Source organism: Streptopelia decaocto, assembly GCF_964273445.1.
Source record: "Streptopelia decaocto genome assembly, chromosome: 6".
Classification (NCBI taxonomy): domain Eukaryota; kingdom Metazoa; phylum Chordata; class Aves; order Columbiformes; family Columbidae; genus Streptopelia; species Streptopelia decaocto.
This window is the reverse complement of record NC_138660.1, coordinates 31,002,601-31,017,748: the sequence shown is the minus strand read 5'-3', so window position 1 is coordinate 31,017,748 and position 15,148 is coordinate 31,002,601. Positions and strand designations below refer to the sequence as shown.

At 39.0% G+C, this 15,148-nt stretch overlaps 1 protein-coding gene across 2 annotated transcripts in view; it reads right to left on the bottom strand.

Annotated features, from left to right (window-relative positions):
• PARD3B (par-3 family cell polarity regulator beta) overlaps positions 1-15,148 on the bottom strand; it is a 358,048-nt gene that overhangs the window by 163,376 nt on the left and 179,524 nt on the right. For both annotated transcript variants that reach the window (XM_082056631.1, XM_082056632.1), the window contains exons 13-15: positions 12,097-12,217; positions 6,794-6,893; positions 4,565-4,680 (exon numbers count right to left, since the gene is read on the bottom strand). In XM_082056631.1, the coding sequence (XP_081912757.1) occupies positions 4,565-4,680; positions 6,794-6,893; positions 12,097-12,217 (337 nt within the window). The remainder of the gene's footprint in view (positions 1-4,564; positions 4,681-6,793; positions 6,894-12,096; positions 12,218-15,148) is intronic.

The following is a 15,148-nucleotide window of genomic DNA, read 5'->3' as shown; positions in this document are numbered from 1 at the left end:
GCTTGATAGGGAACAGATCTAAGACAAAGTGTTCTTAAAAGTTACTTCATTATCATCAGTACTTTCTTTCTCATACTAGCTATACATTAACTTAATTGCTATTTTCTCCCTCTAACACTTTAATAATCTAAGTGCATTCACAGATCAACTGATTTCAAACGTACACTAAAGCAGGGTAAGAAGCTCCCACCTCAAGCATGTGTTGCCGTTCCTTGAATCTGAGGAGAATTCGACAAAATGGGTTCAAAAGGTTGATATGTTCTCCTGCCCACTTCTGCCTTTATGCCACAGTCCACATTCCCCTCAACGGCACCAACGCAGATTGTGAAACTGAGTAACGGAATTGGCCTTTCTTTTTATACAGAATAATCCCAACTCAGTCTCACTGCAATTCAACTCACAGTGGCCCTATCACTTAAAAAATCATTTTGTTTCATTCCCTACTTACAGATCTTACAAACTGAAATCTGAAAGTCATTTAAACTAAGAAAACGACGTTGTGGTCATTTCTAAAAATTTATCCTGCAGAAAACACACACCTCATCTGACAGAACTAACAAGTTACTCCTGGCTCTTGACCCCAAAGACAATCACAGCCATAAGCGATACAGTTTCTCCTAAACCGGTGACATTTTGGGGTTTGAAAAGTCCTTCTCTTCAAGAGATGATTTGTTAAATTTTAGTTAAATTCAAAAACATTGAAAAGTCCGATAGAATTCTGAGCCGCCACCTTCTCCATTTCCTCATTAGTGTACTAATGAACTTAACTGGCTCCTAAATGCAATTCTGAAGTTGGTTTCCGCCCACGGCAACTGGACAAATGTATTCTGTACATACAACACAGGTAACAAAATAATAATTTTAAAATAACAAACCACTTTTTGTCCCACTAATACTTTAACTCTCACTGGTGACCTCCCAAAATGTGTTCTTTTAATTGCATCTGAACCAAAACCTTGTTTAGATTGAAGAGTAACCCCCATTAGCTCTGCCTGGTCCTCATTTGGTTACGTTTTGTGATATCTATTTCAATATCCAAAATTACACTTGGAACCAGAATAATCTGGTTCAGAGAAAACCACAAAAGCAGAAAACAGCTCACAGCATCTTGATTGCATTTTAGAAATCCTTCTGGTGTGAAACACTGGTTTGTCTTTGTTTCAAGGTGTTTTAAAAATATGAACTGTAATCAAATACATCTTTTCACTAGCAAAGAAATTTGCATTTCATTAAATATTGGATTCCTTGCAGAATACTCCATACCTTACACCTTATGCATTCACTTGCTAATGATTCCTAAATACATAAGTTGGTTGATACCTTTAATAAATATGCCCTAAAGTTAAGGGACTCTGAGTATAAGAAGATTTGACTCATATTTAAAATCAAGTACAGACATTTCAATTTGTTTCACACTCTAATCAGTTAAAATCTATTGGGTTTTGCTTTTTATGAGGAAAAGAAGGGTGAGCTGAGCAGTATTTTGGGATAGCGGTCATGGATTATTATACCAGCATCCTCAAATATAAATCTACACAGTACTTTGTTTGAATTGATACATAACAAAATTGCTATATACACATATGATTCAAGTTCATGTTGCTTCAGGTTAAGACAAGCCATATTTTCACGTGTTTGAATGCAATTCCCATGGTTGTAGTTTTTACGGTACATTTATGCATAGAATAAGTCACTCCTGTGCATAAAGATTTCTGGAAAATAAGGGTATTGGAGGTAAATAATAATAAGCATTATTTCCTTCCTTTTTCTTAGAGCACAGAGATTTTCAACTTCCAATACAACATAAAAAAAAAAAAATCATATACCCACTTCTTCTCCATAAAAATTACCTTTTTAATACAGTTAAAAGAAATAAAAAACACTACTGAAAATAGATTCTAATGAATCACTACATAGAAATTCTTCTCTAGACAGTAGGGAAAAATGTGAGTGTACAGAAGGTTGTTAAAGGAAAAGGAAAATCATCCTTTCTACGACTTGTATAGAAGCCACCGATTTCTTCTTCATTTTGAATCTGCTGTTAGGTCTCAAAATCTGTACCACTTAAGTCAGAAGGACAACATAACATTCAATTTCTAGCATTTCTGAATTTGTTTTACTTATTTTTAACACTAAGCTACGAGCACAAGTCCAAAGTTGGCACGCAGTCCCGCTTTAGTCAGCACAGGCCTGCACTCTAAGTCAGGCTTAGGCTGGCCCTACACAAATTCTTGAAATCACGGTATAAGAAGAATCTTTTCTTTGCGAACATATTCATCTCTAAAACACACCAAAATTATGTGAATGAGGGGATGTGTCAGGTGCCAGGATTAGCAGAAAGAAAGGGGTGGCTGTGCTCTTTTGGCACTACCAGTTCAAAACATAAGTAGACAAGGCAAAGACACATAAGACACAGGCTATGAACTCTGCCAGTGATCCAGAAAGTGCTGCCATTATCTCAACACAGGAGCAGGGAAGAACATAAGGACTTAGAGCTGCTATGGAACTAACCCGTACCCTGTTACTCGGAATAAAGCTGTAAGTTTTCAGAAGCCTTTGCCCACTTTGTAAATGATGGATGCTAAAGCAGCAAAGCAGTCTCCCTGCTTCCACACACTTTGCAAAGGACGCCTGTATGCAGAAGGCAGGATTCTGCCCGTGCCTCTAAAACCAAAGAAGTTATCACAGTACCGCTACACTTGCCTTTTTGTATTTTATTTCTTAATTTCTACAACAGTAACTCAGTAACTCATACGTGTCACCGATTTTTATTTTATTTCCTTAAAGCAGATTAAAGCAAAAACTAACTCATGTGCAAATAACTTGAGTTCTTCAAATACACCAACTCCAGACAACGCACTTTTCAGATTCATGCTATTCATTAATTTAGCATTTACAATTTGTGCCGGTTCCGAGGACTCTTGGCACTTGCAGGGCAGCAGAAATCCCTGCCTAAACACCCAGGTACTGGTGGCTCATGCTCCTGTCCTGCTGTCCTAACAACAAGACAGAAATACACCAAGAATCAAGAAACTAAACCGCTCCTACCCCTCTGGCAAATAACCTACAGCTTGTGCTGCATGTGCCAAGAGGCTTTCATTGCAAGATTTGATCTGCAGAGTGACAATGACAAATAGATGCAACGCGTTAGCATGGCCAAAAGCTTTTTGATCACGTATTCTTATTTCCCCATATTATTCAGTGTTAAACGGGTTTCCATTGTGAATCTATGTAATTATAGGCTAGTCTTTACTTAACAGATTTGCTTCTTCTGGGTACATCAACCCTCATCAAAGCCAGAAAGACCCTAACTACACAATTTAATTACCTCCCTAACTTAATGAGCTTACTATTTTCCTGTAAGGTTCACAGTCCCTACCAAGATCTGGATTCTTGGGTTTGTCATGTTTAACATTATGTTATTTGCCTTTGATGATCCTTCTGATGGTGATGCCATTATCTAACCCATGCCCTTGTATTCTTATAATTAGGCATTAGATAACTTGGTTTTAAAAGGAAAGAAGCTGCACCTAAATCATGTTTTGTAGGGCCTCAGAGCTCTCCTCCTAGACTCCAATTCTGTTCATTATCATTTTATGTTACATTAAAATATCAAGACCACAATAAAAATCAACAGTACAAAAACTAAGATCAATCTACAGCATTTCAGGAAAAAATAGTCAGCATCACCAAAAAACTACCTTGAAACTATATATGAAAACAATCATTTTCTGTTAACGGTGTACAAAGTGTGATCCAACATACAAATCTATGATTACAGGCGTCCTAATGGTAGGTCTCAAAATTACTCCATCAACACTTGAATTTGAAAATAACAGATAAAGAACATGTACCGCAAAGAAGAATTAAAATAAAAAAGAAAAGCTCATTTGGCTTTCTTTGAGGCTTAAGAACTTTGTGAATTTTCCTTCAACTCTCATTAAATATGACTCAGTTTTTAACTGCAATAACCGTTCAATCATCCACCTGCAGACGCTTCCCCAGCACTGACAGAACTATTTACTTTCTGCTTCACCCACCCTGCAAGATTTTCTGCACAGCGCTGTTGGGTGGAGGACCAGAACCTCACCACTCTTCGAGCACTTATAAAGATCCAATACACTTTGGTTGCCATACACAACTTGCCATAGGAAAGTTAGCTTTTGTCCAGTGTACTTTGCCAATCATTTATATTCTATAGGAAAATGACTTTTGTTATGGCTGTTTTGCTGTATTCTTTAGATATATAAAACCTGTACAGCAATTCTTTCTGCTCATTTTGACAAAAGCACCCTCTTCTCCTCAGGTAAGATTTCAATACAGTGGATAGAATGGCCTTTAAGAAGAAAAAAAAAAAAAAAAACACCAAAAAACCTTTCATCAGCTTCAATAAAAGGGGTACTTGCAATGAGATGCTACAGGAGGCAGAGCACTGTCCCCACCACTGCAGCTCCTCTGCAGAACTTACTGCCTGATGGTTGTGTTTTAAGAAACAAAAGCAAGAACCAGGGATGGTGAAGATGGGTTAAAAAGCTGACCCCCATGCCACCCCAGCCCTTCTTACCCAGATCCATGCTTTTGGAGGCTTTCAGATTAATTGGTTCAGACTGCTTGGCTGGTGTCAAAGATCTGAAGTTGATGTGCTGATCTGCTAAATACACTGCTGAATTTATGACAGGGCTGCAGGGAAAAAAAGCCACAACACACGTAAAATATTTAGGCATCCGTTCAAAACACCAGTGAACTAATTAAAGCATGCACAATATACATGTGTTTCTTCCTCCAGTTGCCTGCAGCCATGCATTTTAAAATCCGTTATTGATCCTCAACTTTCATTTGTGAAACTTAACACTTCCAGTTGTTTGTTTTTCATCACAGATGCTTAGTAATAATTGCTTTTAAACAATTAATATTTTATTTAGCAGAAGAGGAATATACTACTACCTGCTAGTATTTTTTTTGCATCACACTACTTCTATTTAACCACTGAAAGCTGGAAAAATGCTGCCAATGTAGCTGGCTCAAGTCAACTTCATCTAATAATATAAAGTTATTTTAGAACCCTGGACCATATCTCTGCAGAGGCTGGAGCCTGTAGGTCTCATGGAGGGTGCCATAACACCCTGGAGAATGCGACGGTATTGTGGTTTGGTTGTTTGTTTGTTTGTCGTCTTTTTTCGGGCAGAGTCCAGTGGGAGGCCTGTATCTAGTGCAGTGCCTCAGGGGGCAGTACTGGGGCCTATATTATTCAACATATTCATCAATGATTTGGACGAGGGAATAGAGTGACTGTCAGCAAGTTTGCTGATGACACCAAGCTGGGAGCAGTGGCTGACACGCCAGAGGCTGTGCTGCCATCCAGAGACCTGGACAGGCTGGAGAGTTGGGCGGGGAGAAATTTAATGAAATATAACAGGGGCAAGTGTAGAGTCTGTCATCTGGGCAGGAACAACCCCAGGTTCCAGTATAAGTTGGGGAATGACCTATTAGAGAGCAGCGTAGGGGAAAGGGACCTGGGGGTCCTGGTGGACAGCAGGATGACCATGAGCCAGCACTGGGCCCTTGTGGCCAGGAAGGCCAATGGTACCTGGGGTGGGTTAGAAGGGGGGTGGTCAGTAGGTCAGAGAGGTTCTCCTGCCCCTGTGCTCTGCCCTGGGGAGACCACACCTGGAATATTGTGTCCAGTTGTGGCCCCTCAGTTCCAGCAGGACAGGGAACTGCTGGAGAGAGTCCAGCACAGGGCAATGAAGATGCTGAAGGGAGTGGAGCATCTCCCGTGTGAGGAAAGGCTGAGGGAGCTGGGGCTCTGGAGCTGGACAAGAGGAGACTGAGGGGTGACCTTATTAATGTTTATAAATATATAAGGGGTGAGTGTCAGGAGGATGGAGCCAGGCTCTTCTCGGTGACAACCAATGGTAGGACAAGGGGCAATGCGTATAAACTGAACACAGGAGGTTCCACTTAAATATGAGAAGAAACTTCTTCTCAGTAAGGGTAACAGAACACTGGACCAGGCTGCCCAGGGAGGTTGTGGAGTCTCCTTCTCTGTAGACATTCCAACCCGCCTGGACACCTTCCTGTGTAACCTCCTCTGGGTGTTCCTGCTCCATGAGGGGATTGCACTGGATGAGCTTTCCAGGTCCCTTCCAATCCCTGACAGCCTGTGATTCTTAAATTATTTTTCTTCAAATTATGCAAATATCTAAACATTTCAAAATTCCACCTGAGTGAAACTCCAAGTAACTTTCCCCTGTGAGGAGTCAAAACACCTCACTGCAATGCATCTGAAATCATCTGTGTCTCTTTGTTATTCTTTAAGAGAACGTTTTTGCCCCCAGCTTGTTGAAAAATTAGGAATGGATTCTAGCAAACATCTGCAGTTGAGAATTTAAAGCAGAGTTCCTTTAGTCTATGCAGACTTTCATCTGTATACCATGCCACATGTACCATGTCACATGTACCTATTGGTATAGGCCTAAATCCACTTTTTTGTTGTTTTAGAGTGAGATTAGGTTTTGGGGTTCTTTTTGCTTTAATGAACACATGCTGGGTATCAAGGCCCATAAATTATGGATAGGAGGCATATTGTAGCTCATGAACAACTTAAATGAACAACATACTAAAATGCTAAAATATAATTCCCAGCTTATATTACAGGGTTGTTCAGGTGATTGCAAAAACAGTGGTACAATTTTTTACAAAATAAAAATGATTTAAAAATCAATTGGAACTACTATCACAACCACTCACAAACGATCAGGACTGTAACTATTAAGAAAAGCTGAAGTCCAACCTATTATTATAATCCTCATTCAGCAGATCCTCACTGGGATGTGGTGGGAGAGGTGGAGGGGTTTCATTCTCACCATTGCCACGATCAGACACTGGCAACTCTGAAATCAAATTTACAAAGGGGTTAAATAAGCCACAGAAACAAGTACATTACACCAGTTCACTGATCAATGACCGGACTGGAAGGCCTCAAGTGATCCTGAAGTGAGTCACAAATTATTCAAATCCCTAAACTAACTAAACTAGAATTAAAATCACACCAAGCAGAAAATATGCCCCTTGGGATTTCCTGAAGAGCTGATTTTCAGATTTGCACATGCATAATTAAAGGTAAATATAGGGAAACTTTGTGCTTATAGTGAAGTTGAGTGCAAGGCACAAATTACTCCATGTGAGTGGATTTTCATTTCTACATAGCTGCATCCTAACTGACTGTTAGGTTCACGCTTTCATCCCCGTTGATGGGGGCATTTACCACCTTTCCTGTGCAGAACAGAACCACATTCTGAGCAAAGAGTTCAGAAGAAGAAGCTTTTCTGTCATCCCATGGCAAGAGAAGAAAGATGCATTTCTAAATTACAGTCTTCATTTTCAAACATCCCTTCTTTTACCTTACAAAAGGCATTCAGCTCGCACCAGAAAATTACTTGGGACCAAGAAAAACATGAACTACTCAATTAAACCATTCAGTGGTTTGCTAAGCAACAACACCTACATACCTGCAGTATTTAATATGACTGCTGTGCCTGCCGTAGGTCAGTTCATTATCATCTTGTAATTTCACCCCTTAATCTCAAGGTCTAATCTTATAAAAGAAGTCCCTATATTTTTCATTGTAGGACGTCTTCACCCCTCCAAAGCTTAAGAGGAAATGTGGACACTTAATAATTCTTAGGTTTCAATGGGCAGACAAGTGATTTAACAATACTGACATACAATACTTCCATGTGAGCTGTTCTGTTGCACTCAACATCTCTAGTCTTTTTGCAGAATCCTGCATGAAAAGTACTAATCTAACTCGAAAGAAAAACTGTTTACAGGGAGGGGATCAAGCCAGACAGCAACAGATTATGTTTATTAGGTAAGAGCACTGAGATAGTTCCCTAAATGCAAACAAACAAACAAATAACCCCAACGAAACTCCACTATGAGCTCAAGAATGCTATAAAACTCCTATTGGCTCCTAAAGGTCAGAAAGATAAGAAATAGTTCAAACCCTGGATCTCAGGAGCAGTGAGAATGTCATCAGAAGAAAGTGAAGGTGAGTAGATGAGGAGAAAAGTTCTAATAAGACCATAAATACAGATTACCGGTCTGATGCAGAAAACAGGTTTGCTACCTACATATGCACAATGGCTTTTTGCATTATGATCACAGTCCTGCAGCTTGCAATTTAAGGACAGGAAAAAGACAAGGAGCAAAAAGGGAACAGAAGACAACAGAAGTGCACTGGAATTATTTGAATGTATCTTTAGTGAAGTCAAGAGCAAACAGACAGCTGGAGCCTTAAGAACAATCCAAACAGTCAAACTAGAACTCAGAGTTAACGGTGTGCCTAGTCCTTAAGGTTTCCTTCTTCCCATCTGAAAGAGGATGTAATGTCACTCAGAAACACATTGAAAAGGTGGAAAGGGTAGTTGGACACACGTAGCAACTTCTTTACAAGGAACACAGACTAGGATTCTTTGGTTTAGAATTAGAAGCAATAAAAGGGGACACAAGAGGAGGCTATGAATTGTATGCATAAAGTGTAGAAGAAGCTCTCACTGACTGTCACATACACAGGAACCAGAAGGCACATAGTGTAACTTGATAGTTGCAACAAACAAAAATCAGTATTCTTTTCTGCACAATTAAATAATTGAACTCCTTGCCATGAGCATCTTTTGGGAACCTTTAAAAAAAAAAAAATCAAATCAAGAAATGGACTGAACTTAGAGAGGTGTCAATGACACAAGAGTACAGACAGAACCTCTGATTTACAAAATCTCTAAACCACTTGCTACCCAAAGCAGGAAACAGATGCCTCATGGAAGAAAAAATAAAAAATTTTATTAAAAGAAAAAAGAAGAAATCACACCACACCCTACACTATGCCTCACCCTCTCTGAGCAGCCTCCGTTTGCCATAGCTGGAGAGACTGAACACATTATGTAGTCATATCATTACAAATCCCAGTAACCGATACGTCATTTCGCAAAGGCTGTTTGGTGGCTGTTTGGTCACTCGGGTTTTTCTTGCAGCACACAAATGGTACATAGAGAAAAAGTCAGACTTCCTGAGTGAACCAGAAATAATCACAAGTGACTACAGCTCCCAGTAAAATGAGAGCAGCAGCAAAGAGTGAGAGCATTTAACCCAAGAGGCAGTCGCTGGCTGGTCAAGACCTCAGGAAATGATCTTAACAGATCCAGAGTGATCAGAGGAGCAGCTAAGCCACTAAACAAAATACAGATATTAAACAGTTTAGCAGAACAAAGAGTTGAGTCTGTTTGTAAGATACACGTAATGTTTACAAGCAAAATTTAAACATTAACTTAAAATTTCACTTCTTCGTTCTCTATCTCAACATTATCACACATGCATGAAAACAGAGACGCTTGTACACCCACGAAGACTCGGCAGCCTGTGGTAGTAGAGCTTATGATTATTCTCCGATTTAACTAGAAAGATGACAGCATTTCCCCTATAACCATATATAACGTAGGGTTATAAGAAATATATAAGAACCACTAATGAAACACATTCCAGCAATCTTTCAACACCAGAAATGTAAAGCTGCTGGCGCTGAAGTATCGTTTCTCAAAGAGGATGTTCTAAAAAACACTGAATCTGTGCAACAGCTTGGCAGCAAAAGAAGTGAGGACCTGAAGGCAGCAAGTAATATTCATGCAAAAATAGAACAAACACTGGCATTGCAATAGTGGATCATCATCCCCTCCCCCTTTATTTAAATATCCACAGGCAAGACAAAATGTAATGTTTTGGCTATAAGCACTTTTTCCCCAGACATTAGTTTCTCCTGCTCATGTATAATAAAGAAGACTCTTAAAACAGACAGTAATATTAGGACGCCAAGCTTCAGTGTATTTTTGCTGAGCTTTTATAATAATTTTATTGGTAAGAGCAGTAAATGGTACTGGAAATAACTTATTGGAAAACATTAATTGAGAAAGTGACATTTAATACAGCTCCTGTCATTAAATTCTTACATTAGATTCTGTGTTATGTTAAAAATCTCTTATTATCCTTAGTAAAAATGTGCTATCCAGATTTCTACATCCAAGATGTAGATAGTGCACCATCAGGTGCACTGAACAAGGGACTGTTCCTGCCTGTCACAACAAGTTCACCATGTCGAAATCACACTCCTAAACAGACACGTAATCCTAACCTCCTAACGGAGGTTAAATGAGGACTGTACAGGTGGAGCATTTTGCCTTTACAGATGCCTTGAAGGACTGAGGATAAAATTTTACAAGGTGAACCAATGAGAGGCCCGTATGGAAACATCTGTGTGTTCCTGCTCCAGCGGGGGGATTGGACTGGATGGGCTTTTGAGGTCCCTTCCAATCCCTGACATTCTGTGAAAGCAGAATGTGCTCAACAATAACACTATGACTTCAAAATTAGAGAAATATTTCTACAATGGGCAGGACTACTGCAAGCCGAAGTGTCTTTCACCATGACAATTCCAGATGGGAGCCTCCCTGCAGACACCCTGCTCGCTGCTGAAATGGCCTGTGCAATTCTGCATTAAAAACACTGACATTTGACTCATCACATACGGAATCTCTAACAGAAATCTCAATACAATGACACTTCTGGTAAGCACTAGAAATATCTCCATCATCTGTTGCCCACTGACTCCAACTCCAAGCTACTCTGGCCAGGCCATGGCTGGAAAGGCCCAGCCAGGCCAAACCCCGACAGCAGCAGCACTCGGAGCACCCTCTCCACATCCCACCACTTCTTTTTGCTATAATGTCTTCTTATTCTCATCTTTCTTTAATGGCAAGTTGGGAATCCTTATCTGAAAGTATGGCTCTTCCACATGTTTTGAACTTTAAGTGACAAGTTACCTGTCACCATTCACCTGTGTGAATGTTCAATGTCTCCAGACATGCTTGCATGTTTTTGAAGGAATTGTTAAAAGATATTTGCTTTCTGATCCTTTGGGAATTACTAACTCTACAGCTCCAAGGATGACCCTTTTCTCCTGTATCTACAGAATCAGCCTAAATTCCATATAAGAAAAATACAAAGTAGATCTAAACAAAAGGATCTGACCTTTGAATATTTCCAAGGCTTGAGTCTTTATTTAATTCTTTGCCTGGAGTCACACTGTCTAAACATTGAAGTCAACACAAATTATTTATCCCTAAATTATATGGGTGTTTCTCCTGAGCTTTACCGATATGAGCTCTTTGGTTTTGGTTAAAAGTAGCTCACACGATCACCACAGCAGCCTAGGAAATCACTTTTTGCAGGCCACTCAGATTCCACAGTTGTCTGGGGAAGTGGGAAAAACCCTGAATAATCCAACTACATTGAAGAAAATACTGGAAGGTATTTAAGTACGTGCTTGGCTTGAAGGATAAGAGCACAGTTAGAAGGACAGGGGTCAAGACCATCCCAAATACTTAAACTTTGCAAATAACTAGTACCTTGCTGAGTCAGGGGAAAATGGGACATATTACTGTCTGCCATCAGAAATGAAAGACAACAGGAAAGCAAGTGGTCTTAAAAGCTCTTATTTGCTTGCATATGCTCATACATGTAGGTTTTCTCTGTCCGATGTCCATGACTACCTAATTACATTTACTGAGTTCATTAATATGATTCCAATTTGTAAATTAAGGGCACATTTCTAACGTTTCAACAGATTTTACCTTGAAGCCTAAAATAAGCAACTATACTTTATGAATACAATGCTTTTGTATGAATTAGTTTAAAATAATCTAGGACATAATCTAAGAATCCAATGCAAAAATCACTGTGCTCATTAAAGATATATAGAAAATAAACATTTTGACAACATATATTTTGCACTCATCATTTGTTTTTTATCCAACCTTACGTGTTGGGGCAGCGAGCTAGAAACTGTTACTCAAACTGGAACTTGTGCCAGGAATCTAATTCACAACTTGTGAGTCAGCTCTCCCACCCTCGCTGGATTTTCAAGCCTCAAAGTAACACAGTGCGCACTTACTCTAATTAACTGCTTTTCTAGCGGTTGTGGATTTTTAAATCAAAACCACAAAGTACCTTCTTTCAGTACAAAGAAGGATATCTAGAGATTACCTTTGATTCTTTCCTGAGTTACAAACTGCGGAGGAATAGTGTCATTGCGTCGGGAAGCAGCTGCCAAGTTATGACTCCCGTCAAAGGCTGATTTTTGAAAGACTCCCTGGTCAGAGCGTTCCTAAGGGAAAAACAGAACCACGCATTGGAACAAAACAATTATACGTCCAGCCATCACTACAGACACTGCACAAATACAGTGTAATGTAACGTGTTCGCTGTGCATCGCTTCCTTTCAAATTAGAAACTTGAGAGTTTTTGCTGACCATGAAATAAGACAATATCTAAGCAAAAACAATCATCAAGAACGATGCCCAAAAAAGACAACTTGGTTTTTTTTTTTTTTATGACCTACAACTGGCTTCATTCAAATTCTCCATCTGGGAGGGCAGCTTGTGACACTGTCAACACACGAACACGGGCCATGCCAATGGTATTTTTCTGCCAGCCAGCTGGTTCCCTTCGCTCAGCGACTCGGTGCATATGTTCTGCCGATCACACGCTAGCGCAGTTTTGCAAGGAAGGAGTTACAGCAAACTCCCAGCGCAGGTCTTGTGGCTAGCAGCTAAACAAACCCTGTCACACCTCCAGGCAGCTCCTCTTTGCAGACGTTTCTCCTCCCCCAGCACGTGCCGTGTCGCCCCATTTATTCTCCTGAGCAGTTTCCCAAAAGAAAAACGCAGGAAAAAAAAAAAAAATAATAATAATAGTAATATCACAGTCTCTAAAACTGGGACAGACCCAGAAAAAATGTTTCTGTGCTTGTTATTCTAGGAAATTAGAAAACCCACACAGGGGAATATTATGGCTAGTTTTCAAAACAACCTTTATAGTTTCTGTGATTTTACATCTGATTTTTGAAGGGCTCTCCAACTAGCTTCTATTTTTAAAGTGCATGTTTGTTATGCCAGCAAATGTTATGTGAAATATACCATTCCTTAAATTTCATAGTTGCATCTACAGAAGAAATGCACGTATCTACCCCATATAATTCATTTGTAAAATTATGCAAGAGGCTTAATGCACTGGCAAGTGATTGCCTGCAAACCAGTGCGTAAGAAAGAACAGCGTGTTTCATCACCTGGCAACCTGCCTTTCAAGTTTAATAATAATAAAAATAAAATAACAACAACAAAAAAAGTGAAAAATATTCTGTAAGTGCAGCAGGAACCATTCCAAGAGGCTATTTTGAACCTCTGTACAGAAACACACGCACCACACAGCCACTGACAATTACATTTCTTCTCATAACTGGAAATTCTTCAGTTTATTTAAGATTCCATATGTTGCAAGGTCCACACTTAGTACTTTCTCACAGATACTGCTAAACATTGAGCCTTGGAACATCCCAACTACTGCTCCATTGGAGACTTGCACCCGGTGTGATAGGGAGCCTTAAATTAACAGCAACAACAAATCTGCTTTCCCAGTTCTTTGAGAAATGACACAATCAATATCCCAACAATTGATCAGTAACCAGCTTAATTAGAGTATTCAGCTTATAAAACACAGCTGTCATGGCAGACCTCCATTAGTGTCCCGAGTAATAAAAACAATAATGCATTTCGAAACGTATTCTCCTTCTCCCAGGCTGAGACGCAGCACTGGGGAATCTGCTTTGGGGAAAGGAAGGAATGGGCAACAACCCGTTTCTGCGATGGTCTCCAGACTCAAATGGAATTACAATCGAACCTAACGACTACCCTATAAAAATTAATTCCTGTCTAAAATGCATTTGATTCAATCAAGACCTCATTATGCATTCTTTATAGGGTATGAGTCAAGATTATTTACCTCTTTCATACATCTGGGTAATATACAAAACTATACATCTACCCGTAGAAAGCAGACTCATACTTTTATTAGGTCAATCTGATGTTTGATCAGAAGTTGTTGGTTTTGTTTTGGTTTTAAATTTTGGCTTTTGTTAATTGAAGAAAACTTGCAGGAGTCAGTTTTATTTGAAGGCGAGCTATCTTTCTAATATCACTAGAGCATGCAATAAATTCAACATATACTTTATCGCTCTTCCTTACAGCCTAATGCTATGTCACATAGAAAAGGAAAGCAAAAATGTCTTGTCCTCTAACATAATCCAGAACTGCTAATGAATACCTGTTTTTTATATATTCCTGGGACAACTGACATCAGTGAGGCTTTTGCAAAGTCTCCTCCCAACACAGTTAGAGCAAAGTGTTTGGAAAGTAATAAACTTCTCAATCTGTTTCTCAATCAATCAATGCCAGTAGTAAATCAAATAGAAAACTATCAGGAAAATATGAAGAGTTAATTATACTAGAAGATACCAGCTTTCTCTCCCCACCTCTGATATTTTATGGAAATACACTCACAAACATGATTGCTCTTAACATTTTAAAATGTTCCAGCAATGCTTATTACATAAGAAGCTTGAAATCATCTGGAATTCTGTAATGGGATTTACTACAACCTTTTATACTGCAAATCCACTTGTATGTATTTTTATTCTAAGGAATGGTACAGATGTTGAAAAACTATTAAAATATTTACTCAAGGGTCAAAATTAAAACTGGGGTGAGTAATAAGGACAGCAGTATATATCCATACATATTATCTGTGTAAAGATGAAGAAAGAGTGTGCGTATGTGCATGCATGTAGAAATGAGAGGGAGCAAGAGATATCACAAAAACAACCCTTTTCAAAATGAGAGGTGATTAGGCAAATATCAATTTATATGAGGTCTTGAAAACATAAGCGTTAAAATGTCTTTCTTCTCTTATTTTGTTACTGTACTTAAGCAAGTTTTATTTTTATCTACTCCGAAATCCAACCTGAAGTACTAACAAAATGGAAAAAACAAGAGTGAAGTAAAATCCAAGTCACACTAAGACATTAACATCATGACATCAAATAAAATCAGAAGAATTCAAATAATCTATAACCCAGTTATTGCCTTGAAGAGACAGCAAACGGTCCAAACCACATGAATGCCTTGATCCTAAGGTAACACTTTTTGGGACCACATCTGCTTTTGTTCTAATATTTGTCAAATTAAAATGAGATACAACTTTT